Source organism: Thamnophis sirtalis, unplaced genomic scaffold (assembly GCF_051295495.1).
Source record: "Thamnophis sirtalis isolate CommonGarterSnake01/CBP01778 unplaced genomic scaffold, rThaSir2_p1.2 scaffold_1, whole genome shotgun sequence".
NCBI lineage: Eukaryota > Metazoa > Chordata > Lepidosauria > Squamata > Natricidae > Thamnophis > Thamnophis sirtalis.
The window spans coordinates 148,970,519-148,996,902 of NW_028261381.1; the positions used below are offsets into that span (position 1 = coordinate 148,970,519).

Here is a 26,384-nt window from a genome sequence, read left to right on the forward strand (position 1 = left end):
TGTTGTAAACTGCACCGTGTGATTTATGGGATGTGTATTCGCTTTAATATTGTGATTATCAACTTTGGTGGGTTTTTATTAGACGCCTTAGAGACGCGTCATCAGGTGGGATATTTACAGGACGGAACACCTGGGCGCCACCATCCCCCCGATCTTTCCCCCCCCTCCGCAAGCTCGCGCACGCCCTGCGGTTTATGTCTGGCGTGCGCGCGCCCGCGCAGCGGATTCCTCGGACAGGGATTAATTGCGCGTGCGCGCGCTCCCCCAGCTCAGTAAGAGCAGCAGCCACAGGCGCAGGCGGGACTTAACATGGAATTGGTGCTGCGCGGAGCAGCGACGAGCAGGGAGAGGCTGTGTGGGGATGTTAGGCGGGACGGCCGCCGGGTCGATTGACTGGGCGCCCGATTGACGCCGCCTTTTTTTCGGAGGATCGTGATTTCCCATCCGGAGCTATTCTTTGCCCGCTCCGTCAGCTCCGCTTCCCTCTTTGCTGGAGGTGAACCCGTTCTCAGGAGCTTCGCGTCCCAACGGGTTAACTTAACCCGCCCTCCGCCTCCTCCTCCTCTCCTGGGTCTTTCTGGGCTGCGATTCAGCTTCAGTTCGTGATTTTCTTCCCCTTCGCTTTCTCCTCCCTATCCCGAAGCTCCTCCTCTCTGCCCCATATACTAACTCCCGTTGTTTCTCCCCCCTCCCTCTTCTCTTCTTCCAGCCAGCAAGGTTGCTGTCCTTCCCGGCGTGCCTTATGAAGTCATACCTGCCCTAGCTCCCTCCCTGCGCGCCCACAGGTCCGGTGCCTGTGCCATCTACTTGGTTTTTGCAAGCCGTTTCTCACTTTAAAAAACAACAACAACCACCTCCGCTGTGCTGAAAAGAGAAAATTGCCCTGAACTACTTCCACTTTCACTGCTTTGGGTTTGTTTTGTATTTTTTCTTCCCCCATCCTGGATTTCGGATTTACTTCCTTGAGATGCCCTCTGACAGAAGAACTGGTATGTCTCTGCTCCATCGCCTGATTTGTTACCTGCAGGATGCCGAGAAAGTTGCCCGTTTCCAAAAACTATGTGGCGTGGAAGCACTTCCAGACTGGAGGTCTGTCTCCTTTGCTCAGACGGTGGACGCAGAGCACCCCTTGGCCAACGGGAATTGCGCCGCTGCCAAGACCCAGGGTGATAGTGACAGGCGATGCGTGTCCCCGGGCTCTTCCAACGCGGAGGAGAAACATGACGAGAGCCACTCAAATGGTTTGAAGAATGGGATGGTTTCTGAAGACACCTGTGGAGTGGAATCGCAGCCAGCATCCCTGGAGAAGCGGAAGAAATGGGCCTCAAAAAGCCATCCTCGCCGCAACTCTCTAACTGGAGAATCCATATTGCAGAAGTTCAGAATCCATAATTTTTTCCTTTATTACCTCTTCAGCTTTGGCACAGAACTGGGCAATGAACTTTTCTACATCATATTTTTCCCCTTCTGCGTCTGGAATGTGGATCCTTGGCTGGGCAGGAGACTCATCATCATTTGGGTTTGGATCATGTATTTCGGCCAGTGCACCAAAGATGTTATTCGTTGGCCGAGGCCTGCTTCTCCCCCAGTAGTGAAGCTGGAGGTTTTCTACAATTCTGAATATAGCATGCCCTCAACTCATGCCATGGCAGGCACGGCCATTCCTGTCTCCTTATTTCTACTCAGTTACGGACGGTGGCAGGTAAGGACACGGTTTAGTTTAATATTGAGATATTTCATGTTTGTTTGTGGCTGGTGAAACAATTTCCTGAATATATGAAACACCAATTTTACTTTTCTAATCCATTCTAAAATGAAAAGTATCTCTTCCCAGGTAAATGCAAAGCTAGGAACTTTGGAACATTTTAATCTCAGCCTTAGCAGCATGAAAATTAGCCTTGAAGCCAGGTGATATAGGCCACACCTGAATTTGAAAATAAAAAATACGGTAGATTTATTTTCTGTTCTCTTAGTTGGAATTTTGAAGTAATTTCTACATTACTTAATTGGTTTAGATATTTGTCACAATTTACAGAGATCAGTAAAGCATTCCAGAATTTCTCCTATCTTAGATAATTTTCTTTAGTTTAGAAGAATTCTAGTAAACTAATATATGTTCTAATATATATAAGGCCCAAAATCAAAAACATTGATTTTTTTTTTGAAAATCTTGAAACCTAGTATTAAATTCCTGTATCAAAACAGAAAGCAAGGCTGCATATTTTTCACAGGATTGTGTTTTGTCAATGTATCAAAATGTATAAAATTATTTGCCATAACTTGAGCTAGCCATAATTTAACTTTCATTTTGAATGCTCTTATTGTTTGTAACAGCAAGTTGATTTTCACTTTAAAAACACATGTTTAAATCATTTAAACGAGTGGTCAAATCCACCATAAATGCTATATCCATGAGCCATTTTTTAGTTTCAAATTCTGACACAAAGTTTGATTCCATAAATGACTTGATTTTATTTTGCAAATTATAAAAACTTAAATATTTTACCCCAACCTAGCTATCTTACTTCAGAACAGTCAATTATATCCCCATAACCAGTGCCCATACTTTTAAGGTTCTCCTGGAATTGGCAGTAATTCAGGCCCTTGGATCTTATCAAATTCACACTTTGATGACAGTTTGCATGACATCCATTTTCAAAGCTTTTGCACATAATTTTATTTGATATGCTGCAGTGATATTTCATCAAACATCAGTTGCTGATGGCAGTTGCACCATCTTCTATCAGTTTTAAAAGTTTCTTTTTCTTTTTACCAACCATACCTGTGGTGCTCAGTAGCTATATCAGATATGTTAGTAAAGAAAATTGCTTTAATGTCATTTTTACTGCTTCATACAAATCAAGACATTTAGTTATGTCTTTGAATGGCACAAAAGAAGCCATTTCTTCAGTGAAATTGTACTCAATTATCAACACCCCTAATAAAAAATGGCAAGTTGAGCCATATTTGTAGCATCAGTACTTTAATCTATTGCCAAAGAATAAAATTTAAAATTAGCAGCTTTACTCTTCAAAGCTCTTTTAATTGATTTTCCTGTTTCATCAATTTGCCTGGCTATAGTATGGCAAAACCAAGTGATTTTAGAAAAATCAACTAAAAAAAAAAACAGGAGAGTGTGCCACACTTTCCATACATTGCTTAATAAACTTACCATCAAATAGTTTTTATTTTTTTGCAATCAGACTTGCTACCACATAATTAGGTTGCATAATAGTCTGCTTGGATTAAAAATAATAATAAATTGTTGAGATGACAGACTTTTTTCAGTTCTGCTATTTTGTTTTTATGAAACAATCCTTGATACGCATCAAATTTGGCCCAACATATTTTTGCCTATAATGTCCTTTCAAGTTGTAATCTTTGAAAACTGATACGATTTCCCTACAAATTAAGCATATTGCCTTATTATTTGTCTCAACAGAAAAGTATTCATCTGTCTATGTTTCTTTGAACACTTTTCCTTCATTCACAATTTTTGGGGAGTTCTGTTTTCTTTTGACATGATGTTGAAGCCATGTTTAGGTAAAAAAATAATAAACAAGCAACCATTTTTTCAAGTATTAGCAATGCTGTATATGTAAATATATCAATATTATAAGCAAAAAAACTTTTTCATTCATTTTTGTAGTTACTCCAACATAGCTGCTAAAAAGCTTTTATTTAACTTATTAAATTATTTTACAAAGCAATGCATCAAGCCCATGTACAAAATTAAATAAGAAAACTTGCATATTTGCTTTCCAGCAAAAAAAAATGCATTTTTGGCTGGATTAATAATAATAATAAACACTTGACTTCACAGGCAAACATGCATCATATTTATCACACAGGTATTATTAGTAAACATTGCATTTTACTTGCCTAGACATACAAGCCCATGTAACATCTGAAATGTGCAGTTTTGATTTATCAGACTGTGTGATGAGTTCGCGCGGCAAAGTTAGCAAGCACTGTGCCGCACAATCCCATATGCAATGTTCCATGGTCACCTACACCAGAGTTGTTAAACTCAGTTTCATTGAGGGCTACATCAGGGTTGTTTTTGACCTCCGGAGGTGGTGTGGGGGCGTGGCCAAAGGGAGGTGTAGTCAACTCAACATCACTCATGTCAACCCTCTGCCAGTGGGCCCTTGGCTGTGACAGTCTTCTGCCAGCAAAAATGGAGCTCGGGGCAGGGGCGCATGCAGGAGGGCTGCAGGAGGCCATTGCAGCCGAAAATAGATTCCATTTTTTCTAGCAGAGGCACGGAGGGGGGGGGCAGTCCTATGCTGTTTCCAGGGTAACCCTGCAGGACAGATCTGGCCTGTAGGCCTTGAATTTGACACCCCTGACCTGTGCAGTCTTCACTCTACCAGTTAAGTCATGAAAAATATTGTTAAAAATCACATAACAATATTATAAATTTACTATCATGTTGAGCCACATTACTAGTTGTCCAGAATTACCTGCAGCTTGTGGACTATGGGTTGGACAAGCCTGCTCTAGAAGATTTAGTATTCATTCTACTGTTGTCTTTGATATTTTCCTTCCATAAAGCTATTGCATGTCTCTGGAAACAACGTTACAGTAGAAGTTGCTTAAATTGGAAGTGAATTTGGGTGGATTGGAATTATGACATAATACTTTACATATACTTTTGACATAATTATGACAACATGCATACTACTAGATTAATAAAAGTTGTATCCATGATTCTGTTGGTGAAGTTCTGTTTAACTTTTATATTTCATTGCATAAATTCTAAACGATTGTATTGGTTAAGATTGAAATCCTTCCTTCTATACTTTGAAAGAATTTTTTGGTTTGCAGGCAGTTTCCAGTCTAGTAAAATGAAGAGATTTCCTTCCTATCAGTCTGCTCCAAATGGTCAAGGGAGTTACAGGGAGAGGAAGATATTAGTACCAAGTCTATTTTTCCTTCCATCATAGAGATACCCATACGTGAGAAAGTTTGAGATTGAGATTCCCTCAATGATTTTATCACTGGCCACGCCTTGTTATCTAAGACACCAGGAAAATTAGTAATAAGTGAGTAAATAACACCTTATTATGCAGCACAGACTAAGGAAGTTTTCCTTTGTAAAACACGAAGTTAATTTATCTTCATTATAAGAAATACCTACTTTCTTCATTGGATCAGCCATTCACTGGTATTCCTTTGAAGTTAACTCATTTTTTTCCTGTTCAGATACAGTTGGACTGTACTATGTTCCAAAAATTTATAATACTGTACAATACTGTAATCTATGTCTAGATTACTACAATTGGGAGAGAATAAATAGTACTATGTAGTTGTTTGATATATTTTAAATATGAAGCCTTGAGATCATTGGCCTTCCTTAATTTAAACTATCCACATACATGTCATTTTTCCACTCTCCAAAAATATTTAAAGAGACTTCTTCAAAGAATGTGAATATGCTCATTTTAAATATTGTTTCTGGGTCCTAATAGCTGAGTTATAGGACATATGAGTATCTTATAAAGATTTGAAATTCTCCTAACTGAGGAACAAAATATCAGGCATTTTGATAATACAATGAAGTGTTGCTGAGGTTGCAGTATCTATAGAAACTTCTAATGCATAAACGCCAGAGGCAACTCTTCAGTGCTTCATGTACAATTTAATCAGCAAGTCAAAATTATTTTAAGTCATATTAAGATGGAAACCTCATCTCTGATACATAGTTTAAAATATTGATGAACATTTTAAATTAAATAATATAAAAGCTATGAGAATTATTCTTTTGGAATTATTAGGAAGGGAACCAAAAGGAAACAGAGTTGGCCAACTCAAATAAAACATATAGAACTTGTAGTTAAGTTGGAGCGTTTTAGTTAGTAAGTACAAATATTTCTCTTTCTCTCTGGGAATAACATGTGCCGAGAAGAATTTACTTCCCTGAAAGTGCTTGTTTGATTGCTGTGAGATGCAAAACATTGAACTAGATGGGCTGTTAGCCTAATCCAGTAACAGAGTTCATTTCATGCAAGTTCCATTGTTGACAACTGTTTTATTTATTACTCAGTGAGTCAGTGGCTAAGATACTGAGCTTGTCGATCAGAAAAGTCAGCAGTTCAGCAGTTCGAATGCCTAGCGTCTCGTAATGGAGTGAGCTCCTGTTACTTCTCCCAATTTCTGCCAGCCTAGCAGTTCAAAAGCATGTAAAAATGCAAGTAGGAAAATAGGGACCATCTTTGGTGGGAAGGTAACAGCGTTTTGTGTGTCTTTGGTGTTTAGTCATGCCGGCCACATGACCATGGAGACGTCTTCGGGCAGCACTGGCTCTTTGGCTTTGAAACAACACACAGACAAACACACATGGGCTTTAGGCCATAAGTAACTAGCTTTAAATAAAATGTTTCATGCATTTACTGATCAATCAATTCATATATTTGCAAAGTACCATATTTTTCGGAGTATAAGGCACACCTTTTTCCTCAAAAAAGCGGCTGCAAATCTGGGTGCGTCTTAAACACTGAATGCAGCATTTTTTGCCTTCCACAGCCCCGCCCTCTTCACCAAAATGGCTGTGCATAGCCTTATGGAAGCTTTCAGAGAGCTGGGGGCTGAGGAGCGCAGAAATCCCCCCCTGCCCCCAGGAGCACTCGATAAGCCTTCATAAAGCTATGCATGCAATTTTTTTGACAAAAAGCATGAAAAATGGCCTGGTTTTTGCTCGTTTTTGCCTCCCCCCCCATCCCCTCAGGAGCACGCTGCAAGCCCACCCAAGGCTATTCATACCTTTTTTTAAAAAAGCGGGCCTGTTTTCTCAAAAAATGTGCCATTTTGGGGAGGTTTGCAGATTTTTTTTTTCCTTTCGGAAAGTTCTTTAACTGATTGATGAGAATTAGATTGAACAAGTGCGGTGCAGGCAGAAACAAAGTCTTAGGTGCTGCAGATTGTCTGCGATTTCCTTCTCCAGAACATGGATAAATACACCTGGAAACATCTACCTACCTACTCTCACTCCCTACCTACCTACTGTATTTCTCTCTCTCTCTCTCTCTCTCTCTCTCTCTCTCTCTCTCTCTCTCTCTCTCTCTCTCTCTCTCTCTCCCTCCCTCCCTCCCTCCCTCCCTCCCTCCCTCTATCTACCTACCTACCCTCTCTTTCTCCCTGCCTATCTACTGCATTTCTCTCTCTCCCCCTCTACCTACGTACCTACCTATGTACTCCCTCCCTCCCTATCTACTGTATTTTTCTCTCTCTCTCTATTTCTCTCTATCCCTCTACCTACCAACTTACTCTCTCTCTCTCCCTGCCTATGTATTGTATTTCTCTCTCTCTCTCTCTCTCTCTCTCTCTCTCTCTATTTCTTGCTCTCTCTATCCCTTTATCTACCTTCCTACCTAACTACTCTCTCTCTCTCCCTATCTACCTTCTCTCTCTTTCTTTCCCTCTCTATCACTCTACCTACCTACTTTTTTAAAAAAAATTGCCTCTTCAAAACCTTGGTGCGTCTTATACTCTGAAAAATAAGATTCACTGGATTGTTTTCTAATTGATTTATGTGGTATGATGATTAAAACTAAAATCTATCATTAGTTATGGATGCTCACTAGAAAACTTGGGCTAGTCATTCTCTGTTGGCCCAACTCACAGCCTACCTTCAGGTGAAAAATGTACCCTATCATGAGCTTCAGAAGGCTATACTGTAAATGTAATAAATGTAATGTAATAAATCATTGACTAAACTAGGCAAGATATTGATGGTGTCATGAAATAGGACCTCTTGCCATAGAAGTCCTGTCTAGCTAGGTCTATTCCTTTTTTTTAATTATATGTTGGTGTTTTTGTTGATGGCTACTTCATAAACATTTGTTTAATATATTTAAAGCATTAAACACTTCACATTTGAAATGAGTTTCTTTTCAAACCCTGCCCCCATAAGCATTTGAAATTAATTGTTTCCTGAAAGTATTGGGTTTTTTTTCTAAAAGGTATTGACATATGCATAATTTAGAAGAAGATTTTTTGTCCAAGCTTTTCTCCAGGATACTCCTAAGATAAAATTAATTAAGAAAAAAAACAGAAATGGATTTTTTGAAATAGTGAAAGTTTTAAATGGTCTATTAGCCAATATTTGTAGAAACATAATGGTTGTCATGTCTCTGTCTGGCCAATGATGAAATCCTAGCTGGAATCTCTTTTTTATGTATTTATTTCTGAATGTTACCAAGCAACAACTTCTGTTTAAATATTTTTGACTCAGCAAGTTTTGCTGCTGATTTCAGTCATACTTACATTAAAAAATACCAATAACATTTCACATAATTAAGACTGGCTGTTTGCAGAAGTTCCCAGGAATAAGCCTCATTGAATATAATAGAGATTAGTTGTGAGAGATACAGATAATGAAATAAACTACTTCTGTGTTCTACCTGTACTCTAATTTATAGAGTTTTTTCATTAGCCTTCTCCATACATGCATGATGAATACAACAAACTTATTCCTTCATTATAGAATTCACAAGTCTGTATATAACAATAGGATGTATGTATGTATGTATGTATGTATGTATGTATGTATGTATGTATGTATGTATGTATGTATTAGCCTCCTAGGACAGCTTTGATACTTTGCTGAGTGGCTATGAGCAAAAGCAGAACCAGAACTTACAATATTTCAAAGGCAGGACAAAGGAGAAGGCAGAAACAGTGGAAATTAAGCATGACGTAGGAATATTTTAGATAAATTCATTTATCCCTTCCTGCTAGGTCAGCATGCTAGCTGAGCTATCTTTGTGATATGGTCAGTGAATAGAAACATTCTGGTTTACTGGACCTTGGGCTCCTAACTTTGTTTTCTCCCTGTCAACACAGAGGGTCACTTCAATTGGCTGTGAGTTTTCTTAAGGGCACTTTAAGCAGTTCATATGTCTGAGGAGCACCTCAATTTGTCTGTGTGTGTGTGTATGTGTGTGTTTGTGTGTGTGTGTATCTTTCACTACCACAGACAAAATGAGGAGTCTGGATGAGAAAGTTACATTAAAAACTAAGGTAGTTTTTAATGTGTCGGCTGGCAACTACAAGGAGGAGGGCCTTCTCAGCAGTAGCCCCGACCCTTTGGAACGAGCTCCCCGTGGAGATTCGTACCCTCTCCACCGTCCAGGCCTTCCGCATAGCCTTGAAGAACTGGCTCGCCCGTCAGGCCTGGGGATAGGATAGTTACCCGCCCGAATGATGAGTGTTTGTTGTTTGCTATTTTATTACATGTTTTGTCCTACTGTCTGTATTCCCCTTTCCCAGTTTTTGTGTGAGCCGCCCTGAGTCCCCTCAGGGAAAAGGGCGGCCTACAAATTCTAATAAAATTCTAAAATTCTAAATTCTAAATTCTAGTTGTGTTTGATAGGGAAAATAATGAACATAGTAAACAATCAGTAGCTGACTTGGTGCATATTGTCAGAATGAATATTAAAAATGAAAAAGAAAATAATTAAAAGGGAGAAAATTTAAGAAAATAGCTGATATAAGTGTAATGAATGACATGTGGTCTATTACCTAGGATGACAATTTGTCAAATTATGATGTTCATCATGTTCGAAGAGGACATTGATATCTAACAGGTTATAGGCTGTCCATGATGTGTCCGCAGGTGGCTCGTAAGGCCTATACGAGCATGAAATGTTCTGCCACATGTCGGGCAGACATGTGTGTGCACCATTATTGCAGCATTTGCAGCTCCGGCTTTGGGGAGTGCTCACTTCTCTTGTGCTATGGTTGTTCTTCTGCCCTCAGATGTCAAGTAGACTTGGTGCACCATGTTGATCGATCTTGTGCCAGGATTTCCCAGGAGGGAGTGTTGATATCCAGGGACTTGAAGGAGGCTTTCGACATGTCTTCGTATTGCTTCCTTTGTCCCCCATGTGATCGCTTTCCTTGAGGCAGCTCACTCTAGAGGAGCTGTTTGGGGATGTGATGGTCTGGCAGCCTTGCAACATGGCCTTTCCAGTGTGTCTGGGCTTTCATCAGCAGGGTGCGAACTGATGGCAGGCCTGCTCTGGAGAGGACTTCTGTGTCTGGCACCTTGTCCTGCCACTCGATCAGTGATGGTATTCAATTTGTTTTTACTATCGGTTCTGTGGGTGTGGCTCGGTGGGCGTGGCATGGCTTGGTGGGCATGGCAGGGGAAGGATACTGTAAAATTTCCATTCCCTCCTCCTCCGAACTACTAAAACTTTCTGCTACCAGTTCTCCAGAACTGGTTGGAACCTGCTGAATACAACTGCTGCACTGGATCCTTAGAATTCTACGGAGGCAGGTCATGTGGAAATGGTTCAATTGCCTAGTGTGCCTCCTGTATACAGTCTAAGTCTCACTGGCATATATCGGGGTAGTTAGCCCTACTGCTAACTCGGTAGACTTTGAGCTTTGTAGCAAGACTTATTTCACGGCGGTCCAATATTATTTGTCTAATCATATGAATGTATATGTAGGACGAGCAGTTTGTTCATACAGTTGTATGTTACCGTGTTTCCCCGAAATTACGACATGTCCTGATAATAAGACCATGCCATATTTTTCCTGTGGGCAAAAATATACACCCTTCCCCAATAATAAGCCCCCTGGACAACCCCCCCTCCAGCCAGGCAGAGTGCCAGGGGGAGGGGCAAAGGCACTCACATTGCTTGACGCCTTTGGGATATCGCTAGGTTGGTGGGCGGCGCTGTGCCCAGCTGGAGTGTGGGGTTGCCGGGCAGCTGTTCTCATGAGAAGCCATACAGCAACGCCCCTTTCCAGCCAGACAGAGCACCACTCACTGACCCAGTAATATCCCAAAGGTGCTAAGCTACGTGGCGCTCTACCTGGCTGAAAAGAGACGTTGCGCAAGCACTTGTTCTGCCTCCAGCTCGCGTGCCTGCCTGACTCACCATATCCAACTTTCCCTGCAGGGCTGGGCCAGGGCACCTCCGCCGTCCCGCTGCCACCATCACCACTGCCCCGCTGCCGCCGCCACCATACTCCAAGCATAACTGGCTTCTCAACTCCAGAGATCCGCTGCCGAGTCTTTCGGCAGTGGCCACTCTGGGACTACGCTCTTATGGTTATTGGCTGGCTGTTGGAAGCTTTCCGGCAGCCAGTCCACAACCATAGAGCGTAGTCCCAGAGCGGCTGCTGGAAGACTCCGCAGCGGATCTCCGGAGTTTGGAAGCCGGTTATGCTCAGAGCATGGCGGCGGTAGCAGGTTGGCGGCAGCAGCGGCGGTGCCCTGGCCCAGCCCTGCAGGCAGAGTTGGGCATGGTGAGGCAGGGAGGCATGCGAGCTGCAGCCAGAACAAGTGCTCACGCAACCTCTCTTTCCAGCCAGGAAGAGCGCCACATGGCTTAGCGCCTTTGGGATATTACTGGGTTGGTGAGTGGCACTCTGCCCATTGCCAGGCGCTGCTCATGAGCATGGTCACTTCATGGCGGCTTTGTTGCACTGCTCCGACAGTGCAACACAGCTGTTTGCCCCTGAGGCTGTGCCCGGATCTTCAGGCACCCGCTCGCAAGAGAGCAGCCACCTGGCAACCCCAAACCAATAAGCCCCCCAGATAATAAGGCCCAAGCAAAATTGTGGGGGGGGTCAAAAGAAAATAAGACCCTGTCTTATTTTCGGGGAAATGGTATATGTGAACAATATGTATTATAAAATACACAGATAAGCCAGAATGTGGCTTGTTTAGTTTTGGCTTAATGTTTACTTGTTCTAAACCATGATTTGGGGCTTGTGTAAATTCAGTCAATTGTGTGTTCTTCAGTGAATTGTGGTTAAGCTTGATGTAGGAAATGAACCAAGCCTTAGATTTTCATTTTTTATTTTTTTTGCTGAAGTAGCATATAGTTTAATCTATATGGGCACTGGTTTCTTTATGGAAATACAACTTTCAGAGTCTTCTGAAAATGAATTTATATTTAAATGAACATCTTGGACTGATTGTTTTGGCAGAATTCTCTGTTATTTTTCTGGATTTTTTTGCTTATAATTATTTTAAATTGATATTTTATGCTGCTCAGAATCATGATAGAATCAAAATATTAAATTTACAAACCAATAATTTTTGCTTGACAAATAATATGGTCTAGAAGATATTTTTTCTCAATGCTTCTATATGATCGTATGATCAGTTATTTTTAAAACTGGGTACAATCTCTCCTTGATTAACTTGTGCACATTATCTCTTACCTTAATTTTTTCTTTTAAAATTGCCTGTGTCGTGACACGTATATATGACTTTTTCAAAGAAGAAAAGAAAGCAATCCGTGCCAAAATCTGAACAAATTAGTATGAGAGGATATAAAAGAAAATACTAGCTAGGGGATTGGATAGTTTATATAGAAAAGCTACAAATTGCCAATATATATGTTATTACAGAATTGCACTTTATAATATAAAGATGTACTATTATTGGATGGATTTAGAAGGATGTAATGAATTGTTATAATATAAATCAACTCAAAACTTAGAATATCTCATATAAAATGAAGGAATAATAATAGTTATAGACAAATAAATGATTAATAATGATAATAATGTATACATATATATTAGTTTGATAATATGAGCTTTTATATAAATTGTAAGTGAAGACTATGGAGAGGATGCACAAAAATTTTGTAATCAATCGACACGCTGGATGTAATTGGAAGATGCCTTTATGTTTTATGTTTTGTTTGTGTAAGTCTGTTTTTAAAAAATAAAAATTCATATATATTCATATTCTGTCTGGATGGTTTCTGTCTGGATGGTCTCTTGTGACGAGCCGATGGACAGAGAATGGAAGTAGTGAACTTCCTCCTATATTTGGGCATACCGGAGGTTGTAACTCTAAATAGATACCTATCACCCTGGCTTAGCTGATAAGGAGTCGAACTCTGTGGCTTAATGGTTAACACACCTGCCTAAGATGCAATACAGCACAGGTTCGAATCCCAGTAAGGGTATGGCTAGCTGATGAGAGCTAAATAGCTTGAAATAGATCTATACTAGTCTCCCTTTATTTATTTATCAGCACAAATACAACAACATATATGTATATTGTTGCCTTTGTTATATTTGTGTTATATTTGTGTTGATAAATAAATAAAGGGAGACTAGTATAGATCTATTTCAAGCTATTTAGCTCTCATCAATCCCAATTCGAATCCCAGTAAGGGTATGGCTAGCTGATGAGAGCTAAATAGCTTGAAATAGATCTATACTAGTCTCCCTTTATTTATTTATCAGCACAAATATAACACACACACACACACACACACACACACACTTGCAGTTTAATATCTAATAGGTGGAAATTAGGGACCAGCAGCTGAGACAGATCAGTATCCAAACGAACTATTATTACCAGCACTTGCTATTTTCTATACTGTGTGCCTGAAAATCCTCAATATGTAATTGCTTTCTAACTGAGCCGGCATTTCTGTCTGCCCTTGGAATGTCACTAATGGTAATAAGAACATTATTATTGGCTCAGCCCAAAGGTCTTTCAATGATAAACCAGATGTCTATCAGATGCTCACAAGGAGAATATGAGCATAACAACATCTTTGGCTTTCCAGGAATTGGCATTGAGAGCAGTCACTAGTCGGATAATCTTATCTTATCCTTCATGAATTGAATCTTTTTAATTGTCTTATGATAACGAGTTCCATTATTTAACTATGTGTTAGGTGAAGGAAAATATGCTCTCTTTGTGCAAAAGTCCTTCAGAGGTCATGTCATGTTCTGTATTAACTAGCTCTAGTACTTGGGTTTCTTATAAGCCATAGTTACTTATTCCTTATGAAGAGATGTGGTACAAATCCAAGATTTTGAAAGCAGGACAGTCGGTTAATATTTGAGTAAAGTTAATATTGTAAGGCAAAATAGTCCTAAAGAGATGTTGGAGTGTTCCAACAAATCCTAAAATGATTTCAGCTGCAGACAAACGGGATGGACTTTGTAAATGATACCATGTATGTTTGTAATCATTCTCTATATCAGAATTGTATGGCTCTTGTTCTCTATTTTCTGAATCATAGGACTGGGAGAGTCCTTGGAGGTCTTGCAATCCAACTCCCTGCTCAGAGCAGGAGTCTTATTACATCCCAGCCAAATGCCATATTTTTTGGAGTATAAAACACACCAGAGTATAAGATGCACCAAGGTTTTGAAGAGGCAATTTTTTTAAAAAAAGTAGGTAGGTAGCTAGAGGGATAGAGAGGGAGAGAAAGAGAGAGAAATACAGTAGGTAGGTAGGGACAGAGAGAGAATAATTAGGTAGGTGGGTAAGTAGGTAGGTAGATAGGTAGATAAAGGGATAGAGAGAAAGAGAGAGAGAAAGAGAGATAGAGAGATAGAGAAATACAATAGGTAGGTAGAGAGAGGGTGTAGGTAGGTAGGTAGAGAGAGGGTGTAGGTAGGATAGAGAGAGATATATAGAAAGATAGAGAAATACAGTAGATAGGTAGGGAGAGAGAGAGTAGGTAGGTTGGTAGATAGATAGTGGGATAGAGAGAGAGAGAGGTAGAGAGAGAGAGAAATATAGTAGATAGGTAGGCAGAGAGAGAGAGAGAAGGTTGGTTACGTAGGTAGATAGAGGGGGGAGAGAAATACAGTAGATAGGTAGAGAGAGAAGGGAGCTAGGTAGATGTTTCCAGATGTTTATCCATGTGCTGGAGAAGAAAATCGCTGACAATCTGCAGCACCTAAGACTTTCTTTCTGCTGGCACAGGACTTGATCAATGTAATTCTCATCAATCAGTTAAAGAGCTCTCCAAAAGGGAAAAATAAAGTTTTTGCACTCTGCAAACCTCCCCAAAATGGCCCGTTTTTTTTATTTAAAAAAAGCCATGAATAGTTTGGGGAGGAATGGTTGCAGAGTGCTCCTGGGGGGGCACCAAAAATGAACAAAAAATTACCTGTTTTTTTGCAAAAACGGGCCCATTTTTGTCAAAAAAAATGCATGCATAGCCTTATGGAGGCTTATAGAGTTCTGCTGGAGGCTCCAATAAATTAATATAATAAAACCATATATCACCTCCCGGCCCAGCAACAGCAAATTACACGAGCCATTTAATGGACTGGGTTTCCCAGGCCCATTGGCAGAGCCAGGTCTTCAGTGCCTTCTGGAAGAGAATTAGAATGGGGGCAATTCTAATCTCAGGGAATGATGTTCTAGTGAGAGGGACCACCACAGAGAAGGCCCTTCTTCTGGGTCCCACCAGATGTATCTCCCTCAGGGATGGACCCACAACATTCCCTGCCTCCATGTTCTAATGGGTCAGGTAAATGTGACCAGCAAGAGACAGTCCCTCAGATAACCTATGATAATAGAAATATTCGGACAGCGTCTTCAGACAACGCTAGGCCTTCGGCTTTGAAATGGAGATGAGCACCACCACCTAGAGTCTGGATCAACTAGCACATATGTGCGAGGGGAACTTTTACCTTTATGATAATAAAAGAGGACTTTTAAGACAAAATAAATCACGAAATGATCAAATACATTTGGATTTCAGTTAGAAATCTATCTTTAACTGAGAAACACTTCTCTGGTAAAAGAAGAATAAAATGCAAGAGTTGGTTCTGTTTCTTTCCGTAAGCAGAAAGCTTTACCAATTCCAAAAGAGCAGTCTTTAAAGTTTTTCAAAGTTTTTGCAAAGCTGGATTGTTGTCTAACTACATCAAAGTAGCGGAGATTGAGATTATAAAATGAAACCAAGGGAACAATGGTTACAGAGGGATTTAGTTTTCAGCAGTTTTTGTACGCAGAGTTAAGAGAAAAAAAATCAAGGTTGATAGCTGGAGATTTGATAGACCATGGAAGATAGAATTTGAAGCTGAATTATGTACAAATGGTGATGATGTAATTGCCAAAATGTGTATTGAATGTGCTGAAATTTGAAATCAAGGACAAACAAGTGAAAAAAGTGTATGATTATTGTATTTTATGCTTGTATTGTAAGTTACTATTTTGAATGATGACATCCATGTATTGTAAAAATTCAGTTGCAAATAACTTGGAAAATTATATAGTTATTTGATTCAAAACTGTATGTCTTGTTTTTCTTTCCCTAGTATCCTTTCATGTACGGCCTGATTCTCACCATTTGCTGGTCTTCTCTGGTTTGTTTCAGTCGAGTATATATGGGAATGCATACAATTCTGGTAAGAAAAAGTCATAAATTCTACAACTTAACATTAAATAATGGTCATATTGTAATGCATATTTTCTGAAAAATTATGTTAGCTTAAGCTCTACTGTAAAAGACAATGATGATCATATCTCTTACAGCAACATTTAGGCTACACTTGGTCATTTAATAATTGGGGATTAGTTTAATCCAACTAGAAGGCGGAGCTAAATGTATTGTAGTCTTTTTCAAACTTGGCAACTTTAAGATGTGTGGACTTCAACTCCCAGAATTCCCCAGCCAATTCAAATTACAAACTTTGAAAAATACCGCTGTAGAGTCTAAGCATTCCTTCTCAGTCCTGGCTCTCTCTTCTGCTGCGAAGGAAGCATTTTCCCCTCTAGCCACATTTCAAGGCAGAAGATCCAAAACTCCAGATGGAGGCTTCTTGATGCTCCATTGGTAGAATGGATAGGCAGAAAATAATCATGCTGACCACAATTAGGCTGGAAACTCCTGCAGAGTATTTTCCCTCCAGTCAAACAATTTATGTTGCCTGGAGCACGGAAGTACATATTCCTTCCTCTTTTGGCCTTCTTTTCAATGTCTGTTTGGGTTCCCCTTTATTCCTCTGATGGAACCCAGAATGATTTTGTATCAGGTAGCAGCAACTTCCTTGGCTGATCTTGAAAAGGCTAGACAGGGTTGGATCTGGTTAGCATTTATATAGTTATATACCAGCATTGGGACAAGATTGAGAAGTGAGGAAGAAGGTTGCTACCAAGCAAATATTTCTGTGTTGTTTCTACAAATGGTACACAGGTAGTCCTTGACATAGAACCACAATTGAACCCAAAACTTCTGTTGCTAAGTGACACATTTGTTAAGTGAATTTTGTCCCATTCTTGCTACAGTTGAAAAGCTAATCACTGCAGGTTTAAAATTAGTAACACGGTTGTTAAGTGAATCTGGCTTCCCCATTGGTTTTGCTTGTCAGAAGGTCACAAAAGGGATCACGTGACCCCCAGGCACTGCAACTATCATAAATACATGCCAGTTGCCAAGTATCTGTTGCCAAGTATCATTGACCATTGCAATGGTCATAAATGTGAAAAACGGTCATAAGTCACATTGTAACTTTGAATGGTAACTAAACAAACTGTTATAAGTTGAGGACTATCTGTATGAGCTCAACTTGAACGAATCTTCACTTTATCACAGAAAAATGAAAGAGATTGCATTGACTTCAGAAGTCTACCTAACCTATTTGGTTCCCTGAATTAAAGAAGTTTAAAACAGCCAAAAGTACAAGCACATATAATACAAACTTAATCATTTTTCCTAATATGTGGGCATGGATAACATACATATGCACTCAAACACCGGATAATTTTTGTATAATTTATATAGCAGTTTTTAATCTGGAGTTTGTTTCCTTTTCTAGATCCTTTTGAGATGCAGATCTAAACTGTCATAGTAGTCATAGTCACCCCATCTCTTTCTCACAGGGATAATTTATGTGTTAACATGTTGTTTAATCCTTTCTGTCATTTCGGATGTCATTGGGTTATCCTTTGTAAATACAGCCTTTATTTCAAGGTATCATATTCCTAGCCCAGTACACCCACACACTCCATTTTCTAAGTGATTTTCTTTCCGTTCAGAGAAGAATAAGTTGTTAAATGAAGCATGATAATAAAAAATGGTTTAGATTTGGCTGCAGCTGCAGGGGGGAAATATCCATGAAAGATTCCTGCAGTGTATCTCTAAGAAAAAACCAGCCTGTAGCATCATTGGTTGCTTCATTTCAAACACTCGTCCTTCCTGGTCATGTGACTCAGGGGAGCCTCTGCAGCCGGCCCTTTTAGGGCGCCAGGGAGGTGGAAGGATAAGTCTAGGTCAGGGGTCTCCATCCAACCTTGGCAACTTTAAGACTTGTGGATTTCAACCCCCAGACATTTTGCTGGCTGAGGAATTCTGGGAGTTGAAGTCTACAAGTCTTAAAGTCGCCAAGGTTGGAGACCCGTATTATAGGGTCATAGGGAAATATCAGGTGCAGAGGACATGTGTGTTAAATCCAGAGGCAAAAAATTATTGGAAAAGGATTCAAACTGCTTTCCTCCCTCAATCTGCATTGTTCCCCAGGATATTAAAGGGAAGACACAGGGAGAATTACCCATTTCTGTTATAACTATTTCAATCAGGTGATCCTCCACTTTCCACCACAGTTGAGCCCAAAATTCATGTTGTTAAGTGAGACATTTGTTAAGTGTCTTTTGTCCCATTTTATGACTTTTCTTGCCACAGTTAAGTGAATCACTGCAATTATTAAATTAGTAGCACAGTTGTTAAGTGAATTAGCATTCCCCATTGACTTTGCTTGTCAGAAGGTCATAAAAAGTGATCCCATGATCCCATAAATAGGTCATAAATAAGAGTTTCCAAGTATCTGAATTTTGATCACGTGACCATGGGGATGCTGCAGCGTTCATAGGTGTGAAAAATTGTCATGTCTCTTTTTCAATGATGATGTAACTTTAAACAGTCACTAAATGAACTGTTGTAAGTTGAGGATTTCCTATATAGCGTACGTTATTCTGTAGAATCTATTTCTTGATCTGCATTATCTTGAAGAGGCTGATAGCACTTTTCTTGCCAGTGCACACACATTCACAAGTGCAAAGTTAGAGAAGAGTAGAAAGATGCACATAGACATAAATGCTACATGGGAACCATGCCCAAGGCCTGTAGAGACTTAGTGGGGCAGGATGGAGGGAGATACAATGTCCCTGAACTAACTTGTAAGGGCAGGCGGCTTGCCAAGCACTCAAATATATTCACATGACCACAGGGGCACTGCAGTGGCTGTAACTCTGAAACCGAATAAACAGCTTGGGGGGGGGGGGGCGTTGTCCATTGTAACTTCATTGCAAGTCGAGAACTTCCTGTAGTAGAGAAATGTAAAATGTCAATAGAATTACATCTTTTTTTTTTAAGATTTTTTAAAAATCTTGATGTCATTTTTGGACATAATGTTCTGTCACTCATTTTATGTATACAGTTTGTCCAGCTCATTTTTGTCTTTAAATTAATCTATTAATTCTTTTGCAGCAACTTTCTAAAGTTCTGGAGAAATAATTTCTTCTTAATGCTTTTTTGTTCTCATTGGATCTCCTGGAGCCCTTGCTGTTCTTTCCTCAAATAAATATAACCCCCTTTCTGTCATGAACAGCTATTCACTCAGGGGCTGCACCCTAAACTCTGGATTTTGACTAATGTTGTGGTTAGGGAAGTAAACTTCTGCCTAGGTATTTACATTTTGAGATTTCTCATAGTAACTAGAGACATGGCATGGTTGAGATTAAGTTTTATGCAGGAAATTACCTTCAGAGATATAGAAGCTCTACTGTAATCTTGTTCCACAAACGCGTCATTTATCTGAATAAATAGCATTACTGCTTTACTGCTTCCTCCAAAAGAATACTTAACTGTAATTGTTCTGCGTTGGAAAAGACACATGTTTTCCTATAACAAACATGAGTGCACACTGTGATCTATTTCTAATCTAATCTTTGTTTTTAATGTATAATTTCACAATCTTCTCTAAATAATTAATTAGGGTAACACTCGGCTATTGCAGGCAAAACAAGCTGGTCCTTAACTTCAATAAATCAAAAATTTTAGTTTTTGCTAAAAGACCAAGCCAATACTCCTGGCAAATAGAAGGATATAGTTTGGAACAGGTTAGAACATTTAGATACCTTGGTGTGGTTTTCCACTCGCTAGGGACATGGAAGGCACACCTGGATCACACATTGCAAGTAGCCATTAGGTCCTCAAATGCAATCAAACATTTCTTTTATACAGATGGAGGTCAGTTAGTACCTGCTGCCTTAAAACATTTTGAGGCCAAAACATTGACACAAATTCTTTACGGGGCGCAGTCAGGAATTCTTGCAAAGAGAGACTCGCTAGAAACCATACAAACTAAATTCCTGCGAGCCATCTTAGCCGCACCCAATGGAACTCCAAATGCCCAATTAAGAATTGAGACAGGCATGCCTCAAATTCAGGTAAAAGCCTGGAAGATGATGATCATTTATTGGCTTAAAATGCATTTTTTTCCAGAGGGACTGTCCCCACTAGTGTTGACTGGCAATTTCTCATCCTCCCGGAAACAGGCAATTGATCACAAGCTGGGCTCTTATGGGTTCTCACCATTATTCTTAATGTCCCTAGGCTTTGAGCAAGCAAAGCAAGTAGTAATTAATAGAATGAGGGACATGGAGTTCCAAGAAGAACTAAATAGGTTGCCTCTCCACAGTAGGGACAGAATTAAACAGGGTGTGTGGGAATTGGCAAGATATCTAAATGACCTGATCTCCCCAAAACAAAGAATAGCTTTCTTCAGAGCCAGATTTAACATTCTTCCTCCAGCACTCCTCCAGGGCAGGTATAAGAGAACACCTATAGCAGAACGCGTTTGTATATGTGGTAAAAGAGAAGTGGAAGATAATTCACATGTTCTATTACACTGCGAGCTATATAGAGCTTGTAGGTCTGCACATATTCTCCCCTTATTAGAGAGATTTCCAGGAAGGGCAGACCATTTTTATCTAGGCTTTCTCCTCCAGGACACTAATCCGGTTACCACGTATGCAGTGGCAAAGTTCTGTGCTGCTGCAATGTCCATAAGAAAAAAATTGGCTACAGAAGTATAGTACTATCTTATACCAATTATCTGGACATACCTTTAACAATCTTTGGACCATTATGTTATTATCCACTTTTAATGCCAATACTTTTTAATTATATTTTAATGTTAGCATTTTTTAACATAGAGTAAAAACTAATGTGTATTGCTGGTCTTTGACTGTAATAAAGATTTTACTTACTTACTCTCTAAATAATTTGCTGGGAAATGTATTTTGAAAATATCTAATTGATATTCAGTAAAACTGTCATAATTCTTATAATTAATTGTTTTTTCTATCTCTTGAAACAGGATGTTATTGCTGGTTTTCTTTATGCTCTTCTCATCTTGGCCGTCTTCCTTCCAACTGTGGATCTAGTAGATAATTTCAACTTAACTTTCAAATACGCTCCACTAATCATTATCAGTCTTCACTTTGCCTTGGGGGTGTTTTCTTTCACTCTAGACACGTGGAGCACATCCCGAGGAGATACAGCTCAGATTTTGGGCAGCGGTGCTGGAATTGCCTGTGGCTCCTATGCTACCTATGGGCTGAATCTAATGCCAGATCCTTCACAAGAAATGCTTCCATTAGTTCCCTCACTCACCTTAAATCTCTTTGGAAAGGCTGCACTGCGATTATTGATTGGATTAGTTTTTCTGTTGCTGGTCAGAATGATCATGAAGAAGATCACCATCCCACTGGCCTGTAAAGTCTCCGGTATTTCTAGTGCAGATGTTCGAGAAGCCCGACAGCACATGGAAGTTGAACTGCCTTATCGCTACATTACTTACGGAACGGTGGGATTCTCAACGACTTTCTTGGTTCCTTGCTTATTTTGCCTAATTGGACTGTCCTCATGTTAATGTTTTCTTCACATGGAAACCGTGATGGACAGTTGATCTATGCGAGAGATGGTAAACCTTTTGAGAAGTGCTATGATATTGCTTCTGCAAAAATTACATGTGGCAGGCAGGCAAATCTTTGATACTGGCTAAAAACCTTATAGATTCAGGTCCTTGAGAAATGCCATGTCTAGTCTTACCATTGTAACAACATTATAAATAGCAAATGGGTTTGTGTGTATGCATAAATACGCATCAGACTATAAATGTTCTCTCTATTTAAATATGTTAAAGCAGTTATGTTTACAACTGATCCAGAAGCTCTGTCTATGGTCAATTAAAGCCATGTCATATCCCTTAGCCACAAATGGCTATATTGTAATGAAAAAGCTTTCTTTCCTTCTCATATACGGACCTATTTTTTAAACACACAAAAGACGCTATGCTAATAAACCTAAAGTTTAATGAAACTTGGCTTACAGCACCTGATAGCTTTAGAGCCTTTTCTGTACTCCGTATTTTTAATTTGTGACCACAAACCACTTATTCCATGTACTGTATTCTATGCTTGATAATTGTGCCTTTCTGTTGGAATGCACCACATACTGTGAGGTACACATATACAACTACTATAAAGTAGTATAAACATATTCTAAATTAGGTGAATATTTTAAAATGTAGGCTGCAGTGTGATTAATAAAAATAATTTTTATTATGTAAAATAAAAACTTTAATGGGGCTTACCCACTTTAATTCACATTCTAATACTCTTAATGGATATTTTAAAGTGTAATATACTTACGTTATTGGAAATAATACATTTTCCTGATTCTCCTATTTTTTTAATTAGGCATTAACTATATCTGAAATTAATGCAGTGTTAAATTATATTTTTAACATATTTTTTCTTGATTTCAAATGAAGTCATCTGTAACAATGGTGGCTTTAATAAGAAACATATAAACTTGTACATTGTGCATTGTATTTCCCATGCTATTAGATCAGTTATGATCAAATTGTGGGGAAAGGTTCTGTTGTCCTTTTTTTGTTTGGAAACTCCTCCACAAAATAATCAAATGTATTATGGTACTAATTACATCTAAGGTCATGTAGCCTATTATTTCTGATCAGTGACATGCTGTCTAAACAAATACTAGTGAGGGAAAAGCTTTATTTTTCTTGTGACATAATGACACATGACATGATCTTTGTTGTCCTAGAGATCTTTGGAGATCAGCAGGATACATAGAAGAAAGGTAAACAGAAGGGGAAAGAGTAGAAAAAGAGTGTGTTCTCTCATATGTCTGACTTTGTATTATACCAGCAAAATTAAAACACTCTTTGTGTATAATGCATAATGAATGGATTAGGGGGATTGATGTGCTCCAATTTATGTGTTGTTTACATACTTCTCATGCACTTGTAAGCTGCATTTATGGATGCTTCTACTAGGGTTACATAGCAGTCCAGATTCAGAGGGCAAAGGATGTTTTATTAATATGGGACAAGCATGGAGCACATGATGGAAAGCCATTAAATGAATTGCACCTTTTCCTGGGATTACATGGCATCTGCAAAAGGTATTTTGCGTGATCCCAATGAGACACAGTGTCTTGAACTGTTCTGAACAGGCCTCCAAATCTCATTTTGCTTTTTGAATATGTCATGCTGCACAGACCTTATCTTTATTCCCAGCTGTCCCAAAAGTGCCTACTGAGTACATTGTATACATGGAGAATATACATAGGCAAATGATCCTGTATGTTAAAGGCAAAAAATTGCTGTTGCTATCATATTCTTATCTGTAAGAACATATTCTATATGTTCTATAGACTATATGTTCACGGTACATCCTATTGTGTAAATTAAGGCGATTAAGCCTTTGAAAAAGGTGGTATTGATTATTATAGAAGTCTGTTTTGTGTTTTCCTGGGGCCTCTTTGCAATATGCAACGACATGACTGCAGGACACTGCAATTGTCATAAATATGAGTCAGTTGCCAAGTGTCTGAATTTTGATCACGTAACCGTGGGGATGCTGCAACGGTCATAAGTGTGAGAAACAGTCATAAGTTACTTTTTTCACCCCTGTTATTTCTAATGGTCACCTGTATATGGTACGTAGCCTATTGTAGGCAATGTTTCTTTTTTCATAGAAGTGTTACTAGTCAGCTCTTCTTGAGCCTCATCAAAAAGGGTGGAAATTAATCAGGAATTTGTATTTTGATAATAATAGTACATCAGAACATTCAAATAATGCAAATCTCCAGAATTCTTAAACAGGTTGAACGCTTAGGAATTAATATCTCTATATTGGGTTGCAGAAGGAGTATGTGTATTGCGATTTTCCAAGAGTCTATAATTTATAATAAAAAAGAGCCCAGGAACAAGAGACATTATGAAGGTATACAATTACCGTATTTTTCAGAGTATGCCACAATTTTTCCCTCCTAAAAGAGGCTGAAAATTTGGGTGCATGTTATACTCCGAATGCAGCCCTGCCCACTCACCGGCCCCTACCTCTTGGCCTCTGCGTGTCTTCTTCCTGGCTGCAGAGATGGCCACTGACAATGGCTTGTGTTTTTGGGCTCTGCGCCTTGTGTTTTCAGCCTCCAAATGCTTGACGCACGGTGCCCAAAATGGATGCCCGGAACAGCTGCTGCCTTGTCTTACCCCTTCCGTGCTTTGCCTGCTTTAGTCACGGGAGCTCCCTCCGAGGATCAGCTGTATTTTGAAGCTGCTTTTCAGCCCAAACATGATCTAAGGTGTTATGTCCTCAACTTGTGACCAGTCTTACGACTGACAGCCTGGCAACCAAGGGCTGTCACCCAGGGCCGGATTTAGATGAAAAGAGGCCCTAGGCTATTCTACTTATGAGGCCCTTTCACCTCCCATTTTTAAGTTTGTAAATTACATGAGAGACAATAAAATACATCATTACTGTGCTGGGAACGTGGGTGGGCTCCCCAACTGCCGCGGCGCTGGAACGATCTTAACCAATACATTTTTATGTTTGTTTATTAATCATATGCATAGAATTTCTCCTTATTTTTGGTTCAGTGTTTTAGTGTTCACTGTTTTTAGAATAGTGTAATTTTAATTTTGCTAACAATTTGAATGTAGGCCCCTCTTGATCTTGAGGCCCTAGGCTGAAGCCTAGTTAGCCTATAGGAAAATCTGGCCCTGCTCTCACTTATTGGCTAAGATGTGCCGGGCTGGAAGCGGACTTTTTGCTGTTGTGCTATTGGCTGCTCTGCTTGACAGCTCCCGTATAAATAGCTGTCAAGCAGGGCAGGGTGCTGAACTTGTGCATAGTTGATCTTGCTAGCGTTCAGTTCAATAAACAGCTGTTCTAGTTCACCTCAGCAGTCTGTCGCCTCATCTGTCAACCCAGTCTTTAATACTGGTGACAAAGGTGGGATACTGAGGGACGACCCACTCGAACATCTACGGAAGAAGGAAAAAATTTTTTCTCTTCTCACACTTTCTCCTCAGCGCTGGTACTTGGCTATGGCTTCGCTCCCTCACTTTGCACTGTTCGGTTCTACTACAGAATCGTGGGCTGGTTTCCTCGTGCTTTGCCTGATTTTCTAATTGCTGCTCCCTCCGACAAGCAGCTGTGCTTTAGAAGCACAGCCCCCACTATCCCCAACCTCAAAACCAGCGAGCAAACGAATGTGCTGAAGCTGAACATGGCTAAGGACTAGCCAGATGAATATCTGGTAGGCATAATTCCCCCTCCCCTATTTTCCTCCCCAAAAACTAAGGTGCGTCTTATACTCCGAAAAATACGGTAAATTACTCTTGTACCATACATACTGGTTCTCAGATTAAAAAGAATAAATATTGTTCTCCAGTATACATATCTAGTTGTAGTCGCTTGGCTTTGTTTTCCTGCTATAGTTTCAAATAAGGCATAAATATTTTGTGTTATTTTTGAAATGTTGCTAAATTCATTTTGGGGGGCGGGGGCGGGGAGGAATGTTCCATTTTCTCTGGCCTTATTCATCTGTAGAAGAGACCACAACACTGGATCCTTTGCCTTTTTATAGTATTTATGTTTATTAATCACAAAAATAGAAGTGATCTTCCTGTATGAAATTTGGGGATTTGGCATGTGGCATTTGCATTCCAATAATGTGTTGATGCAAATGTAATCCAGAATATTCGGTTTGGACACGGAGAATTTAAATTAGTCTTTCATGATCCTGGGAAGATGGATTCCCCCCCCCCTCCTTCATCATTATTCCTACCATCATGGTAAGGTTCAGGGGCCTCGGGCAAGGAGGCAAAGGAAAGCAGGATGGGTGGATATTATGTCCACCATTGTACAGGTTTTGATGAGATTCCTGTGGCTACTTTTAAAACTGACGTGAGAGCTAAAGGCAGTTTGTTATTGAGCAGGACTTACTAATTAAAGACCCCCCCCCCCAAAAAAATCTAGTTACGTGAACATAAACAGGCGTCTGAATTATAATTAGTGAATAATTATTTTTCGCTATCAAAATTTAAAAAGTAGTGTCCTGACTGAGTACTGGTACATTTTCTTCTGCAATTCTATACTGACACTAGGAATTACTTCGATTAGGTACCTACTAACTCCCCAAACCACTGTAGTATAGTTTTTTTGTTTAATGTCTACCATAAAAAAAAAAAGGTTAAGAAATTGGGTAAACAAGTTTTTTTTTCACATTCTTAAAAATGCAGTTAATCTTAATGAAAGCACA

At 39.6% G+C, this 26,384-nt stretch overlaps 1 protein-coding gene across 1 annotated transcript; it reads left to right on the forward strand.

Moving 5' to 3' along the window:
- Positions 1–277: 277 nt before the first annotated feature.
- SGPP1 (sphingosine-1-phosphate phosphatase 1) lies at positions 278–22,416 on the forward strand. The gene is made up of 4 exons (XM_087727390.1): positions 278–496; positions 710–1,702; positions 16,063–16,152; positions 21,124–22,416. The coding sequence occupies exons 2-4, from the start codon at positions 968–970 to the stop codon at positions 21,676–21,678; spliced, it is 1,380 nt and encodes a 459-aa protein (XP_087583516.1). The 5' UTR covers positions 278–496; positions 710–967; the 3' UTR covers positions 21,679–22,416.
- The last annotated feature ends 3,968 nt before the right edge of the window (positions 22,417–26,384 follow it).